A 16,361-nucleotide genomic window follows, 5' to 3' on the forward strand; every position below is an offset into this window, starting at 1 on the left:
TTCAAGAATCAGTAAAAATCATCGAGTCCTTCTGTGACTCTTCCAGGCGTAGCTATGTGCATGATCTTGCACATTCTCACAGCACCCTGAATTTTAATTGTTTCTGTTCCTGTCCCTTTCCTATACTAGGAGCACCTTGAACTTAGGGACCATATGCATTCATGTGATACCTGGTCCAGAGAAGAACCTCTACTTTTGAATAAAGGAATGAATATTGAATTAAACTTTGTTAATTAGAAATGTGTTCAGCTGCAGTTAACAGACTACCTGACAGCCTAACATATTATAGTTTATAATATTTATTTATTTTATATAGCAGTAAGCCCAAGACTAGGCAGTCCAGGAGCTGGAATAACTGCTCAGCCATGTTGAGGAGCCCAGGCCTTCTCTTTTATTCTTCTTTGACCTTTCTTAGCCTGGCTTTTTATCTCATGTGCCTATTCCTGTCATATTGGGAAGAAGCCTTCAGGCATCATGATTGAGTTCCAGATACACAGAAGGAAGGTTGAAGAGCAAAGGGGGCAACACTAATGCAAATCACCCATTTTTAACAATAAAATGAAAGCTTTCTCTGAAATCTTAGCTAAGTAACATGCCTATTGTGTCATATTGTGGGAAGGTGGCTACGGAGAAGGGGGTGGTAGATGGAGGCTAGATCAGCCAACCAATGCTACTATGATTATTACCTTTTTTTTTTTTTTTTTTTTTTAAGGATTCATCCAGGGATATTAGGGAGGCTCTTCATGAACTCCTATGTTGTACTAATGTTTCAACCAAAGAAGGGATTCATCTTGCATTGGTGGAGCTACTGAAAAATTTAGCCAAATACCCTACTGATAGGGACTCCATATGGAAGTAAGGACTTTTTTTTGGTTGTTTTGCTCTTTTGCTTAATGATTCCATCATGTGGATGTTGGATTATTTGTTGGGGTCATCACTGATTGAGAGTATGGTTCCAATTTTGCCCAATTTAGAAATGTTGATTGAACTTATCCAAACTCTTAGGAGTCTGATTCCTAAACAGTATATCATACTTTTTGATTATTTATTCATTTGTCCATCTATCCAGCCAACCAGTAAATACTGTATACCTGCTGTGTGTTTACTATAGGACAAGCCCAAAGGTAGGTGTTAAAGCTACAGAGATGGGTCACTTAGATTTATTTTTTCTCCTGTATCATATTAATTACTCCTTTGTCTATTTTGCTTTTTCTACAGGATCCCAACCTTCATTGTATAGGCAGGGCTGGCACTTGATCTTCAGATGGGGAATCATAATAATTTTTTTCCTTGATTACCTCTAGTTTTACTGACTATAGTCAAGTTGTTAACATTGTTCATAAATTGTTTAGAGAACTATTTGCATGCATTTTAATGTAAAAGTTCTGGTCTGGTGCTTTACATATTTAAATGAGCGTATGTGAAGAGGTAACTGCAACTGTTTATAGTTTATTGATTTTCAGAAAGATTTATTATTACAAGTAGGAAAACTGGGTCCAATAGCAACTTACAAGATATATTAAAAACTAAAAATACCACGGACTATTACTCTGAGTAACATTTTTGATACATAGTTTTCTATTTTGGCAATTCTTCATGTAGGGTGAGTCCAGCTTAATTCAACATACATTTATTGTTTGTCTTCAAGGAACACTCAGTCCCTTCTGAGGGACTTGAAAACAGACGCCCATGTAGTAACTGTAGTTTTATGGAGACTCAGAAGAAATGATTAATTCTGCTTGAAGAAAGGGGTTATTATGGAGCATTTTACAGAACATTCTTAAAGCTTCAATATAAGATTTGTGGTTATTTGTTCCACCTGGAATATTTATGTAGTTAGCTGTGTGTATTGGGTTACTTTGGACAACCATTCCTTAACCTTTTAGTACTCCAAGATTTTGAACTCAGTTGTCAGTTTTTTTTCATCTGTTAACATGAATGGTGACTTAGAAAAAACAAAAAAGAATATGATAAAAGAGATTAGGTCTGGTTACAGTGTCATCATTTGAAGATTTTCCTAAAGATAGATACATAAATGAACATTCCGAGGGAGGCTGTTTGTTCTGTTTATATATCTTCATTTCATTCAACAAATATTTACTGAGCTTGGTATCATCCCAGCACTGCACTAGGTGCTGTGGAGATTTAAAAATTGATTAGATTTAGTGACCTAGTTCTTCAAATAGTGGGAAGGGAGAGAAGCAGGAAATATGTAGCTAGGAAGGTGGATGAGATAGTAACAACTGTATTACAAGTCAGAATTACAAGTCTGGCTTCAGAGAGGCCCACACGTGTAAGGTCTCTGATGGGACCCAATAAATAGCACTTGTATTTCCTACCTGAGTTTTTAATAGAATGAGAGATAAAGATGTGGCACCTGGTGGCCAAACAGTAACCTCTAAGGTACCCCCTGAGGCACTGTGAGTAAAAGGGTTGCGAGTGGACAGAAAATTCATTAAGTTCTTTCCACATAGAAGGAAACAGGACTGGGGAAAAGCATGCTGCCCTCATAAGATCAAGAGCTTTAGATAAGATGCCTTTCCTACCCCTTATATTCATAAATTTGTTCAAGGTGTTTGTTTTATCTCTTTTTGCCTCCCTACCCATTTTCCAGCCCCTAGTAAAGTACCATCTCCTATGTGAAACTTTCTTTTATCCCAGTGCTCACTTCCACCTTTGACAGGTAGATAGAGGGTTTATGAACTATTCATTTGACAGTTCTTTTCTTTTACCTTGTAGTCTTGGTCATCTTAGCCTCAGCTGGATATAAACTCACTGTTTTATCTCTCTTTTCAGGTTTTTAAAAAATATTCAGTTCAGTGTACCTCCTAAATGAGAACCTAACAAATGTTAAGTAAAAATATATAATTACCAGCACTTGTGTAATTCTCTGTAATTTATAAAGGTTCTTCCTGTAGTTATAGTTGTTGACATTTATTGAGTTATGTGCCAGACATCTTGCTAAGTACCTTAAATTCATTATCTTGTTTAATTCTTATAGCAACTTTATGATGTAATGACTTTTAATCCCATTTGTAGACAAAGTAATTTACCTGCCTAGGGCCACATTGTTTAGTGTTTCAGACTGGGCCTTTGTAATTTGAGAACTTCACCTGGGACATCAGTTAGAATGCTTTTGGCTGTAAGTAACAGAAAATCTAATTGGAAGTGGTTTAAACAATAAGGTTTAATTTCTTGCATAACCAGAAGTTAGAAGGTTATAGGAGTGGTCATTCAACAGCTCAACAGGGTCAGGGCTCTGCAGTTCTCTTTACTATTTCCTTTATAATTGCAAGATGACTGCCTCAGAAGGCAATATCTAAAGATAGAAAGAAGAGTACATTCCCTTTCAAGCATTTCTTTTTATATTTCATCAGTTAAACTTATCTGAGATATTCTCCAGTAGACTTCCCCTTTTGGTCTATTGACCAGAACTGGGGTCACTTGACTATCTGCAAATCAGTCACTGGAAAATGGGAATGGGATTGCCATGGTGAGTTTAGACTGTGCATGGTTCAGTCCTTGGGCTGGTCTACTTTCTTTGAGTGCTTTACTGCCTACCTGATACTTAAATTAAATCAGGGTTGTCTTGGCTAGGGAAAAGGAGCTATTGGGTAAATATCCAGTAATATCTGCTTAATCAGCTCTTCTTTGTTATTTAGTCTTCATAATAACCACTAGTTTTTAGATGAATTAACTGAGGTCTAGAATAATTGGATAACTTATCTAAAGTCATAGAGTTAGCAAAGTGGATGGGTTGAGGATTTCTAATTTGGAATTAGTTTTTCTAATTCCAATGTCCAGTACTTTTTAAGGTACTTATTAGCTTATTGAAGTGGGTTCTCACTTTATTTGTTTCAGGTGCTTGAAGTTTCTGGGAAGTCGGCATCCAACCCTGGTGCTTCCCCTGGTGCCAGAGCTCCTGAGCACCCACCCATTTTTTGACACAGCTGAACCAGACATGGACGATCCTGCTTGTATCCTCTGTGCTTAGGATAGGCCCTGCTGACTTGGCAGGGCATGTTGGATCTTTTTCCGCAATGTAGATTAGGTGGTCTGAGTTTTATTTATTTATTTTCTTTTGGGTAACAGAGTATGTTCTGGGGGAGTCTGGTGGTTATTATTTTCAGTTTTCATTCTTATTTTCATAGTAATTCACCTTTGCATTTTAATACAGGCATATCTCGTTTTTATTGCACTCCATTTTATAGTGCTTTGAAGGTATTGCATTATTTACAAATTAAAGATCTGTGGCAACCCTGTAGCAAGCAGATCTTATCAGCACCATTTTTCCAACAGCATGTGCTCACTTCATGTCTCTCTGTTATATTTTAATTAAGTTATGTACATTGTTTTTAAAGACATAATGCTATTGCACACTTAATAGAGTACAAATATAGTATAAACATAACTTTTATATGCCCTGGGAAACCAAAACAATTCACATGACTTGCTTTATTATGGTGATCTGGAACTGAGCCTTATGATATATCTCAGATATGCCTGTACTAACAATTGTTTTTGTGTTTATTGAGCATCTACTGTAATCCACACACTACATAAATACTTTATACATGTTATTACTGATAAGTTGTTTGGAAAAATGACTCTGGATGGAGATATTAGTCTCAGTTTACAGATGAGGAAAGTGAGGCTCAGAGAGATTAGGTAACTCTCCAAACAACAGATCTGGGATTCAGAGCCATGTATCTATGGTTTTAAAGCCTGTGCACTTCTTAGGTCTTACTCCATGTTTAATTTGAACTGCATCCTGAAAGAGATGGTGGGTTTAAGTAGGCTACATGATTACTCTGCCTATAATGCAAGCCCATGTGCAGCATGCCGTGTAACTGGATTGTTTTCTGTAATGGGAATAAATTTACATTAGTGCATCTACCATTCTTTTTGGCCAGTAGGCGGATCCTTGGTGAGGTTTAGAAGTATAGATTGAGACACAAAGATCTGTCAATTAACTGGCTATTTTAGTAAGTGACCATTATATTCTCCCTAAATTCTGTTTACTTTCATAGGTTTGGGGGATTTAATGATATTTGTGTAATTGATGTAATAATTCCTTACTTCATGTTTACCTCTAAGAAAGACACATCCCAGAATTTACCTCCAAAAGTGCTTTAGTCTAGCTGTTTGAAATTCAGCTCATCAGAGAGGGATTTATGTTTTAGGTATTATTACTGATCTTGAAAGACATGTTGAGGTGCTCTGACATCTGAGTACCTCAGATTATTTCATATTTAAATAAAACATTTTTGGAAGCCTATTGTGTTAAGTTACTCTTCTGGGTAGCTGGAAGATTGTATTATTTAGGAATTATTTGTCTATGAGCAAAAGATTGCCCTTGAAATGTAGCTTAAGCAAATTATGCTTTAAAAACAATCTGGAAGTAAGCAGTCCCATGCTTGGTATAGCAGTTCCACATTATTCTTAGGATCCAGGTTGTATCCCTTTTTCTTTTCTGCCATTTTTAGTTGTCCACAATTGTTGCTAGAGCTACAATCGTCAGTTTCAGTTCTAGGTAGTACATTAGAGAATTATCTGTAATAAAATCAGTATTCTATTACAAAGGTAAGGGAAGATATATTAAAAAGAAATATCAATATATTTTAAAATATATAATTTTTTAATATATAATAAGAGACTAAAAAGAAATATCAGTACAGTGATTCAGGAGTCATGCTCATTTGTTAAATCCTGACTCTGTTATAACTCTACCTTATCCTTTTGTCCTTCTCCAGGCCTTTCGGGATTTCTGGGTTATGCCTATTCTAACTTTTTTAATGTTGGCAGGGAGTGTCAACAATATGGGATGGGGGATGGAATTGGTTGATGTTCTTGGAGACACTGGGACCCTTGGGTTTCAGGACTTAACTTGCAGGCATTGTTTTTAAGCCTTTGGTAATTGGAACTGTGGATTGGGGGAACATACCTCTTTGTTTGAATTTGCATTTATTTATTAGAAAATTGTAATCACTGAATAAAATTTTTTTTTAGTATGAATAGGGGACCATATTCTGGCCAGGCTCAGCCTTTTATACTTCCAAGTTTTCTTAACCCCATGATCTATCAGATATTGCAGTTTTGGTTCTTATTTTCAATGCTGCTAAAACCTGTCCAACAATGCCAGCATTGTTCTCAGATCACACCTTTAGGCATTATGCCTACCTCCGGGATAGTCTTTCTCATCTTGTTCCTGCCTTGAGGGTATGTTGAAGACATCTTTTGTCCCTGGTTTAGTTTCTGATTTTTGATGCTTTGTGGCTAACTAAGTAGTAGAAAGTAGAATATATATATATTCCCTGAAAACTCATAACTCATTAATTAATTTCCTTTCTCTTGGACTCTCTCTCTCTCATCCTTTTTTTTGGGGGGGGGAGGTGCATAGTCCGGGAATCAAACCCGGTGTCCTGCATGAAAGGGGAGCATTCTACCACCGAACCACTCGTGTATCCTCTCCCATCTTTTTGTACTTTTGCTTCCATATCCTTTACTTTTTTAAGAATATATATATATTTTTTAGTGAACTGGGTTATTGATTACATGATATGAGATAAGAAAAGAAATCTGAACAATATATTTTAGATCAAGGATTAGACTGTGTTATATTTTAACAATAATACGAAACTTTGATTCTGAACAAGTGCTTGCTTTTTGTGTGTGTGTGTGTGTGTGTGTGTGTGTGTGTGTGTGTGTGTGTGCATGGTCTGGGAATTGAACCCGGGCCCCCTACATGAAAGGTGGGCATTCTAACCACTGAATATTTGTTATTTTTAAAACTAGAGATGGGCGATGTGACAGTGGTTCAATGGCAGAATTATTACCTGCAATGCTGGAGACCTGCGTTCAATTCCTGGTGCCTGCCCATGCAAAAAAAAAAAAAAAAAAAAAACTAAAGATCGGTAAAGAAGAAAATTTAAAAATGGGCTATAATGATAGCAAACATGTATTTAGTGCTATGTGCTAGGTACTCTTCCAAGCTCTTTATTTGTATTAAATCATGTCTGCTGAAATAACTCTAGATGATAGAACTTTATTTAGAATAATATATGTATGTGGTTAGAAAATTTAAACCTGTATATAAGATACAAAATGAAATACTCTTTGCCCTCCTTTCCCCATCCCATTCTTCAAAGACAGCTACTTTTAACAGTAAGAACAATTACTTATAATTATCCACATATAAAACATTCTTTTAGCATGCTATATAAACTTATTTGGGGACTAAATCACCACTCTTCCATGAAGTGAAAGATCAAGTAAAGTTTGAAAATAAATGTTACAACCAATTAATTTTAAGTCCCATTTCTATGGTTAGTCCATTTATTTCAGTTAGCAATAGAAAATATTAGCATTTCTCTTTTCTTTTTCTCCTGGCAGCTTATGACTGCATTGGGTAGACCATGTTCATTCACCTAACGTTTGTTTCCTTTCCTTTGTTTGGCTCACTTTTTCTTTTTTCTTTGTTCTGTCAAAAGCTAAGCTATAGGACTTAATGGTACTGTAACCCCACCATGTTTGCTTAGTTACCAGGAAGAAAAATAGTGTCATCAACTGTTTCCCCCAACATCATGCCTCATGAGGATCCTTCCCAACAGTTCCTGCAGCAGAGTCTTGAAAGAGTGTACAGTCTTCAGCACCTGGACCCTCAGGGAACCCAGGAGCTGCTGGAGTTCACCATCAGGTTAGGAGATCATGCCTTTCCTTTGACAGAACGACAATGTTGTTATGCTCAGTTTGACTGTTTTGATCTCCATTTTGGTTATTTGGCTTGTTTTTATGACTGTGCTGGTCTATACTCATGCATGATTTTATGATGCATTTCTATTGGGATTAGATTGTGAGTTTATTAAAAGAAAAACTCGTTTGTTCATGACTAGATGGATAATTAGTACAAAGCCAGAAATAGTTACAAGATGCTGTTTTTAATTTTTATTTCCTTGCATATTATTTAGGATGAATGACAGATAGCACAAAGTTGCCTAAACAGGATAGAAATTTAATTCTTTCTCATAAGCAGTCCAGGACTGAGATGATCATCAAGGGCTTAGGCTCATTTCTTCTTGTTTTTCCATTTTCTGCATCAAGCAACCTCTACCTAGAGGTCTAAACTCTACTCATTCCTTCTATATTCCAGCCTATAGAGAAGGGCATCATTTCTACCTAAACATGTTTTAAAGGCACTTGCCAAAAGTTGCGTACACCATTTGTACTTGTGTTGCACTGACTAGAACGTAAGTCACATGCCATATTTAGCTGCAGTGAGCTAGGAAATGTAGTTTTCAGTCATGGGTGACCAGGAACCTAGTTAACATTTGGTCACTCTATTACTAAGGAAGAAGCAGAGAAAAACCAGCAAGCTCTGCCAGAGATTATTAGGATAGCCTAAATTATTTGGAAGAAACTAAAACCCATTTCCCTTTAGCAAGAACAAGAAGACTATTTGCTCTTAAAAGAGAGAAAATGGTATCATTTGTGGCTTGATTGAGATCTCTTGATTCTGCCCTGAAGAAGAATGCTGGTATCAATCACATTTACTTAATACTTCCTCATGGTCGATTCCATGCCACACACCAGTAGACAACCTGTATGTCAGATGCTGAACAGCTCTATAGAATTCTGCCCTTACAGAGCCCATGTAGGGAAGATGGACGTAGACAAAGAATTATGATGATTGGGTAACAGTGTTTTATAGTTTACGCTTTCCTATCCATTGTTGCATTTCAACATGTTGTGAAGAAGTCCAACTGAACCATCCTCTAAGCCATGTTTCCCCTTTGTCAAATCAGGTAATTTCATGTTATGTCATTCATTAATTAAGTAATTTAACAACATTAATGGGGCATTTACTCTCCCAGACAAGATGTTGAGAATAGAGAAATAAGATATGGCCTTTGTTCTCAGGTACTCACTGTTAAATACAAAATCCAGATGAGAAAGGTCACTGATATGACAAATAGTAAAATGGAAGGAACATAAGTATTGTGGAATGGCAGTCCCTGACCCATCAGTGTGGTGGTGAGCAAGGAGGCTTTGCAAAGGAGAAGATACCTTAGCTAGTATGGAATGATGATTAAGTCAGTGAGCTTGGCAGAATAGTTGTGGAAGAGCCAGGAGATGTGGGGAAGAACGCCCTCCTCACAGACCTGTGGTGGGATAGTGTTAATGATTAAGTGGATGAGGTTTTGAAGTCAGACTGATTTAGGTTCATATCTGAGCTCCATCACCTAATAGTGTTTTGATCTTAGGCAGATTTATTGGGCAGCGTTCTTTGTAAAGAACAAAACAGACTTGACTACTTAAAGCAGAAAGGAATATATTATAGGATATTAAGTGATTTATAGAATTGTTGAGAAGGCTAAAGAAATAAACTAGGTTAAATTTCCACAAATGATATTCAGAGGCTTACCAGTGAACTTGGCCACTAAGGGAGCTGCTCTTCATGCCATGATCAGGAAACTGTCTTTTTTTAAAAAAAATTTTATTGACAAATTTTCACATGCGTATAGTCCATACATAGTGTACAATCAGTGGCTCCCATTATCATCACATAGTTGTGTATTCACCAGGATAATTTTTTAGAATGTTTATATCACTCCAGAAAAAGAAATAAAAAGAAAAAACTCGTATCCTATATCCCCTGTCCCTCCCTCTCATTGACCACTAGTATTTCCATCTATCCAATTTATTTTACCCCTTATCTCCCTATTATTTATTTATGTTTTTATCCATATATTTTTTACTTATTTGTCCATACCCTGGATAAAAGGAGCATCTGACACAAAGTTTTTACAATCACACAGTCACATTGTAAACATTATATCTTTATATGATCATCTTTAAGAATCAGGGCTACTAGAACACAACTCAACAGTTTCAGATACTTCCCTCCAGCCACTCCAATACACCATAAACTAAAAAGGCATATCTATATAATCATCAGGATAACCTCTTGACTGTTTGAAATTTCTCAGCCACTGAAACTTTATTTTGTCTCATTTCTTTCTTCCCCCTTTTGGTCAAGAAGCCTTTCTCAATCCCATGATGCTGAGTCCTGGCTCATCTTGGGAGTCCTGTCCCACACTGCCAGGGAGATTTATAGCCCTAGCTTTCTCTAAATCTAAAATCCATGCTGTATGATATATAGCAAGCAGTGAAGGGAATTCCTTTGTCAGATAAGAGGTTGGATCAGATGATCCTTGGAATTCTTCCTAATTTACAGTTTTTGTAGTTGATGAAAAATGAAGTATGGAGTTTTAAACAGAAGTTTCTCTGATTAGGATTTGAAAGTCTGCTGTAGCTCAGTGAGGGGTCTGAGAGATGGGTTTTTTGTTTCTAGAACTTGACATAACTCTTTTGTCTTCACCACTGTACCTTGGTGTATTATCTAGGGTTCTCTAGAGAAATAGAATCAGCAGGGAATACCCATAATATAAGATTTATAAAAGTGACTCATGTAACTGTGGGAACATAGAGTCCAAAATCCGTAGGGTAGGCTGTGATGCCGATGACTCCGTTGAAGGGTCTGGACGAACTCCACAGGAGTGGCTCGCTGGTCAAGGCAGAAAGAGAGACTGTCTCTTCTGAATCCTCCTTAAAAGCCTTCCGGTGATTAGATTAAATGTCATTCGTTGCAGAAGACGCTCCCCTTGGCTGATTACAAATGTAATCAACTGCTGTGGGTGCAGCCAATGTGATCATAATTTACTTCTATGAAATGTCCTCATAGTAACAGACAGGCCAACACTTGCCCAATCAGATAAACCACCTGGCCAAGTTGACAAATGAGCCTGACCATGACACTTGGTTATTGATAGAGTCTAAGTAAATATTTATGGACTTGCTTAATCTGGAATTAAGACTTTTAAGGTCTTAATAGATGGCATTTTCTCCTACCCATAGTTCAACTCCAAATTATAGATTTTATGTTTTACAACATCAGATTTGGTCAAGAGTGATGACAAGAGCTGCTATCTGGTGCCTACTATATTCCCATTCTTCTGAGTCCTTTTCATGAATTGTTCCACCGAATTTGAAAACTATCCCATTTTTACAATGAGTGACATGACACGCTTGCTGAGGGAGTTGGGGTTCTTGCAATAATTATATAGTTTTTGAGTATCTGTCAAATGCCTGACAGTGTGCTGAGGAGAAGGGACACAAGATTGTAATAGTAAACAAGATAGTCTCTGCTTTTGTGAGTGCTTTTACAGCCAGGTGGGGGAAATAGCTAGGTAAATAGAAATGCAGTGTTATGTTTTCCATGGTACAGTAAACTACAGGGTTCTCTGCGAGACCAGAAAAGAACACCTAACCCTTTTTTGGATGGTCCAAGCAGTGACATGATGAATGGGTAGTGAGTAAAGCAGAAGAGCATATCAGGCACAAGGTAGAGCAAAGTCCTGGAGTGAAACATAATTCTTTATGGCCCTTCTCTCTGGTCACACTGTGTGAAGTGAAGCATCTGATATAACGCAAAGATCATGAGGTTTGAAATCCAAAAGAATTGGTTCAGGTCTTATTTTTACCACTTCCTTAGGGCCCTCAACTGTAACTTGAGGGTACTGTGTAGTTCATAGGAATGTTGGGAAAATTATTGCGGTGATATGTGTGAAAGCATTTTGAAAATAGCAACTATGTAGATAGTAGTTGGACATTTATGGAATTTTGCTTTAAATTTTCAGTGACTGTGGCTCATTTCACATAACTAGACATGTTCTTAATAACTCTGTAAGTAAATCCTATCTTAGTTTTACAAATGTAATCATGAGTTAAATTCATCAGTGCTGGGAGAAGGTTCTTTTAAGGAATGCTATAGTCATTTCTTAAAATAAATAATGATCTTTTTTTTCAGAGTTTAGGTTTTTGTGTATCTAATTTACTAGGCTCTATGAAATTAGTGTTTCTATCTAGAAGCACCCATTATTGTTTATGAAATCATATCACTTTAGAAATATTCCATAGTAAAGAATTGTAGCAAATCATTTGAATATGAAATCGACAGGGCTTCATTTTTCTGGAATTGATAGTAATATACTTCTTCTTTTATAGGAATTCTTTTACACACCACCACTAAAAACATGAGATATCTTGATTGTGATCTTTAAAATCCTTCTTTGGCTCAGCTACTGTTAATGTCTCTGAGGAATAGTGCCTGTTTTGTAGTCTGGAAAGTAGTTTAATAAAGAGATGAAAATCAAATGCGTGTAATTTGTAATCATCTGGGTGCAGGGCTGAAAATAGCTTTTGAAAACTCACCAGGACTTTGTACTTATTTTGGATTTTCTAACATTTGTTGTTATTCTACTGGACTAGTAAGAGACATTAATTGTAAGTTTGATCTATATTTTTAAAAGTTGGAAGAAATGTCTAGCCATAAAGAATATTTGATTTATACATTACTCCTTTTGATTGATTTTATTTAAACAGTTATTTAAAAATTTAACTAATTCAACCTGTTGTATAAGCTTTTAAAATAATCACAATATATATAAACTTGTAATATTTTAAAAATGCATTTTATTGCCATGATGTGAACTGAGGACTGCTTAAGTGTGTGTGTTCCTGAGAACGGCCCTTTTGCCTGCCAGATCACATTTGTGGAAATGTGGCTCAACATATCTGGTTTTAAATAAGTTTTTATCTCATCTGCATTTGATGTAGTTCACAAATAAATATTTAAATAGCAAATAAATGAGATGCAATATGATATATCCCGAGGGTGTTAAACCAAAACTTCCTAAGGATGGTGGGGTAAAGAGGTACAGAGAGGAACTGTTGAGACAGAAGATTTTGCCCAGGGCTAGCAAGTTTCTATTTTTGTTTGTACAGTAGTTTTGAATTCCCACAGCTAAGTGGGGGTGGACTGCATCTTGTTCTGTCAAATTCCAAACAGATGCTATAGTCCAGGGGTTGTGATACTAGAAGCAACCGAAGGAGCTGCAGAATAACCCAACCCCTAGAGGCAGTCAACTAATGTATAGCCAGCTGGTCCATGTTCCTTGTAACTGTAATAAAAGGCAGAATCTTCCTGGAAAGGGAATGATTCAGAACTAGAATGATGCAGGACTATGTTCTATAAGAGAGACATCAGAGATGTGAAAAAGAGACCACCTGGCCACCAAAATAGTATTTCACAGATGTGGTCGGCTAGTCCAGGGTCTTGCCTTACATTATGCTGGGTTCTTATGGGAGAGCAGGGTCTTCAGGACCAACTCTAACTGTCCAAATTCACAGGAGATGCCATAAAACCCATAGATACAAATTTCTTGACAGTTATATTGAGGATAATTCACTCTAGGAAAAGATTATTTGTGCCCATTTCCAGAGCATCTCCTTTCTGGCATTAAGATTCATAGGAGGCAGAATTAGCAGGCAAATCTCCCATTGAGCATGAGATTAGGGGGAGGAGCTTAGTCCCATGACTGTTTAGTCCAGACTGCTATGAAACTTGATATATTATGGCAGTCCTGGAACAGTCTGGTATCTAAATCTTCACATTTCCCACAGTTACCATTTCCTTTCCCAGGAATGACCAGTCTTGAAAGTGTTTTGTTACAATAATAAAGAAAAAATTAAAAATGGGAAGAAAAACTAATACTTTTTGTATATACATAGCATACTCTGGAAGGATTGAAAAGAAACTGGTATTGCTGGTTGCCTCTGAGAAGGCGTACTGTGTAGCAGGGCACAGGAATAGGAAGGAGGACTAATTTAATTGTATATCGTTTAGTACCTTTTGAATTCTGTACTTTACATATGTATTAACTATTTAAAAAATGGAAATTTATATCACCAGTAATCCCAGAAAATGTGTGCCATTTTCCAAGTTCTTAGGCAGATGTGTTTTTCTATGGTTGCAGTCTTTGTATCTATAACTATATCCAGTTAGGATGCTTTTAAGTGCAGTGTATTGGAAAACCTTATCTCATACTAGTTTACAAGTGGCTGTTTCATCATATGACCAAAAATAAGAGGTAGCACCATCCTAGCTGTGGTATGATCAAGCAGCTTATTTAGATCAATAAGGAACCAGTTTCTTTCCATCTCGTTGGATTTTACTTGTCATGAGCATTGGTTTTATCTATTTTAAGGTTAATTTCCCTTATAGTTATAACATAGCTGCTAATGGCAGTCAGGGCTATAAGCATTTCTGTTCAGTCTAGTGAGAAAGAGAGTTTGAGAGAAAAATTGGATACTCTAAGGATGGAATATAAATCCTTTCATTTGGACTAATTAGGCCAACCTAGGTCATATAACCAGGGGGGATGACATGTATTAATTGATATAGATCAGTCAGGCTTAATCTGGAACTGAATTTGGGACTCCTTCCTCTGAACAAAATCAGGGTTCAGTTAGTAAGGATGAAGTACAGAATGGCTAACTGGGTAGACAACCAGCAGTGTCCACCACAATACCTCTTTTTTTTTTTTTTTAATATTTCTTTCTGATGATACAAAAAATGTTTTTTATTGAATTAAAAAACTTCGAAAATAAAGCATGGTTGGGAGAAGCCACTAAAAGTACCCTAAGATCACAATCTAAAAATGCCACTTTGCTGTATTTTTCTCCTGTATATAAAGTTCTTATATAGTTGATATCATATATCTTATTGGTGGCAGCATATTCTTTGACTGGATGTACCACAATTAATTTAACAATTCCTCTATTAATGGATAGTTAGATTTTTAGTATAATAGTCTATAACAATGAACATTATGGGGCATAAAGGATTTCATTTTTGTTGAGTATTTCTTTTAGCACTACTTTTTATTATAAAGCTACTGGTCAAAATATTTGACCATTTATGTGGCTTTTATATAACATAGTACACAGTTTAGCTTTCCAGAAGGATTGTATGAACTTAAATTGCTATCAAAGTGTGAGTGTACCAATTTCATTATAACCATTGCAGCATAGGCTATTATAATTTAAAATTCATGACCAACTTACTAGGTGTAAAATGCTAAAGTACTTTGATATAAATGCCATTATGCTTATTCTGTTTGGTTTGGGGTTTTATTTACTACAGGGATCTGCAAAGACTTGGAGAACTTCAGTCTGAATTGGCAGGAGTAGCTGATTTCTCTGCTACCTATCTTCAGTGTCAGCTTCTTCTGATCAAGGTTGGGTGTGATCCACTGTGTTTATGATTGTGTTATTACAAATGTACTCTAATGGAACTAGCAGTATTTGAGGTCATAAGTGGAAAAACTTAATTTTTTATGTCACCACTTAGGAATGGAGGAATTATATACTCTTCAGTGTAATTTTATCTGTCTCTAATTAAAGAAATTCTAACTCATGTCATATTTGATGTCTGTGAGTCTCTGCTTTCACATCTTTTGGGTATATCCCTAGAAGTGGGATTAGCTGGGTCATATGGCAGTTTCACCATCTAAGTTTTTTAGGAACTGCCAAACTGTTGTCCACAGTGGCTGTACCATTTCACACCTCCACCAACAATGTATTGAGGTTCTTATTTCTCCGCATCCTTGTCAGCACTTGTTATTTTCTGTTCTTCTTCTTCTTTTTAAAGTAACGGCCATTCTAATGCATATGAAGTGTTATCTCATTACGGTTTTAATTTTCATTTCCCTCATAGCCTGTGTTGTTGAGCTCTTTTCATGTGCTTATTTTATCTCTTCTTTGGAGAAATGTATATTCCAGATCTTTGCTCAGTTTTTTGTTTGGGTTGTTTGTCTTTGTTTTGTTGAGTTACAGTAGTTGTTTATATATTTTGGATATCAAACCCTCATCAGATACTTGGTTTCCAAACATTTTTCCCACTTTATCGGTTGTCTTTACAATTTCCTGATGGTGTTCTTTGATGCACAAAAGTCTTTTAATTTTGATGCAGTCCAATTTATTTTTTTCTTTTATTACACTTTCAGTGTAAAATCTAAGACTCCATTGCTTATATAAGGTCCTGAAGATACTCCCCTAAGATTTCTTCTAGAGTTTTATAGTTTTAATTTTCATATATAAGTCTTTGATCCACTTTGAGTTAATTTTTGTGTATGGTATGAGGTATTGGGGTCTACTTTTATTCTTTTAGATTTTATATCTGATTTTCCTTCCCAGTGCCATTTGTTGAAGAATCTGTACTTAACCTGTGAGTAGACATGGTATCTTTGTCAAAATTGGGCATAGATGTATAAGTTATTTCTCCACTTACACTTCAGTTGGTCTACATATCTGTCCTTGCACCTACACCACACTGTTTTGATTACTGTTAGCTTTGTTATAGTTTTCAAATTGGCAAGTTCTTTTTTGGTTCTTCTTTTTCAATATGTTTTTGGGTATTTGGGGCCCCTGAATCTTCTATATGAGTTTGATGTTTGGATTTT

General features: G+C 36.2%; 1 protein-coding gene across 2 annotated transcripts in view; it reads left to right on the forward strand.

Annotated features, from left to right (window-relative positions):
• INTS4 (integrator complex subunit 4) overlaps positions 1 to 16,361 on the forward strand; it is a 209,721-nt gene that overhangs the window by 159,439 nt on the left and 33,921 nt on the right. For both annotated transcript variants that reach the window (XM_077113469.1, XM_077113471.1), the window contains 5 exons: positions 713 to 855; positions 3,862 to 3,977; positions 6,086 to 6,219; positions 7,539 to 7,696; positions 15,044 to 15,137. In XM_077113469.1, the coding sequence (XP_076969584.1) occupies positions 713 to 855; positions 3,862 to 3,977; positions 6,086 to 6,219; positions 7,539 to 7,696; positions 15,044 to 15,137 (645 nt within the window). The remainder of the gene's footprint in view (positions 1 to 712; positions 856 to 3,861; positions 3,978 to 6,085; positions 6,220 to 7,538; positions 7,697 to 15,043; positions 15,138 to 16,361) is intronic.

This window comes from Tamandua tetradactyla, chromosome 8 (genome assembly GCF_023851605.1).
Source record: "Tamandua tetradactyla isolate mTamTet1 chromosome 8, mTamTet1.pri, whole genome shotgun sequence".
Taxonomy (NCBI): domain Eukaryota; kingdom Metazoa; phylum Chordata; class Mammalia; order Pilosa; family Myrmecophagidae; genus Tamandua; species Tamandua tetradactyla.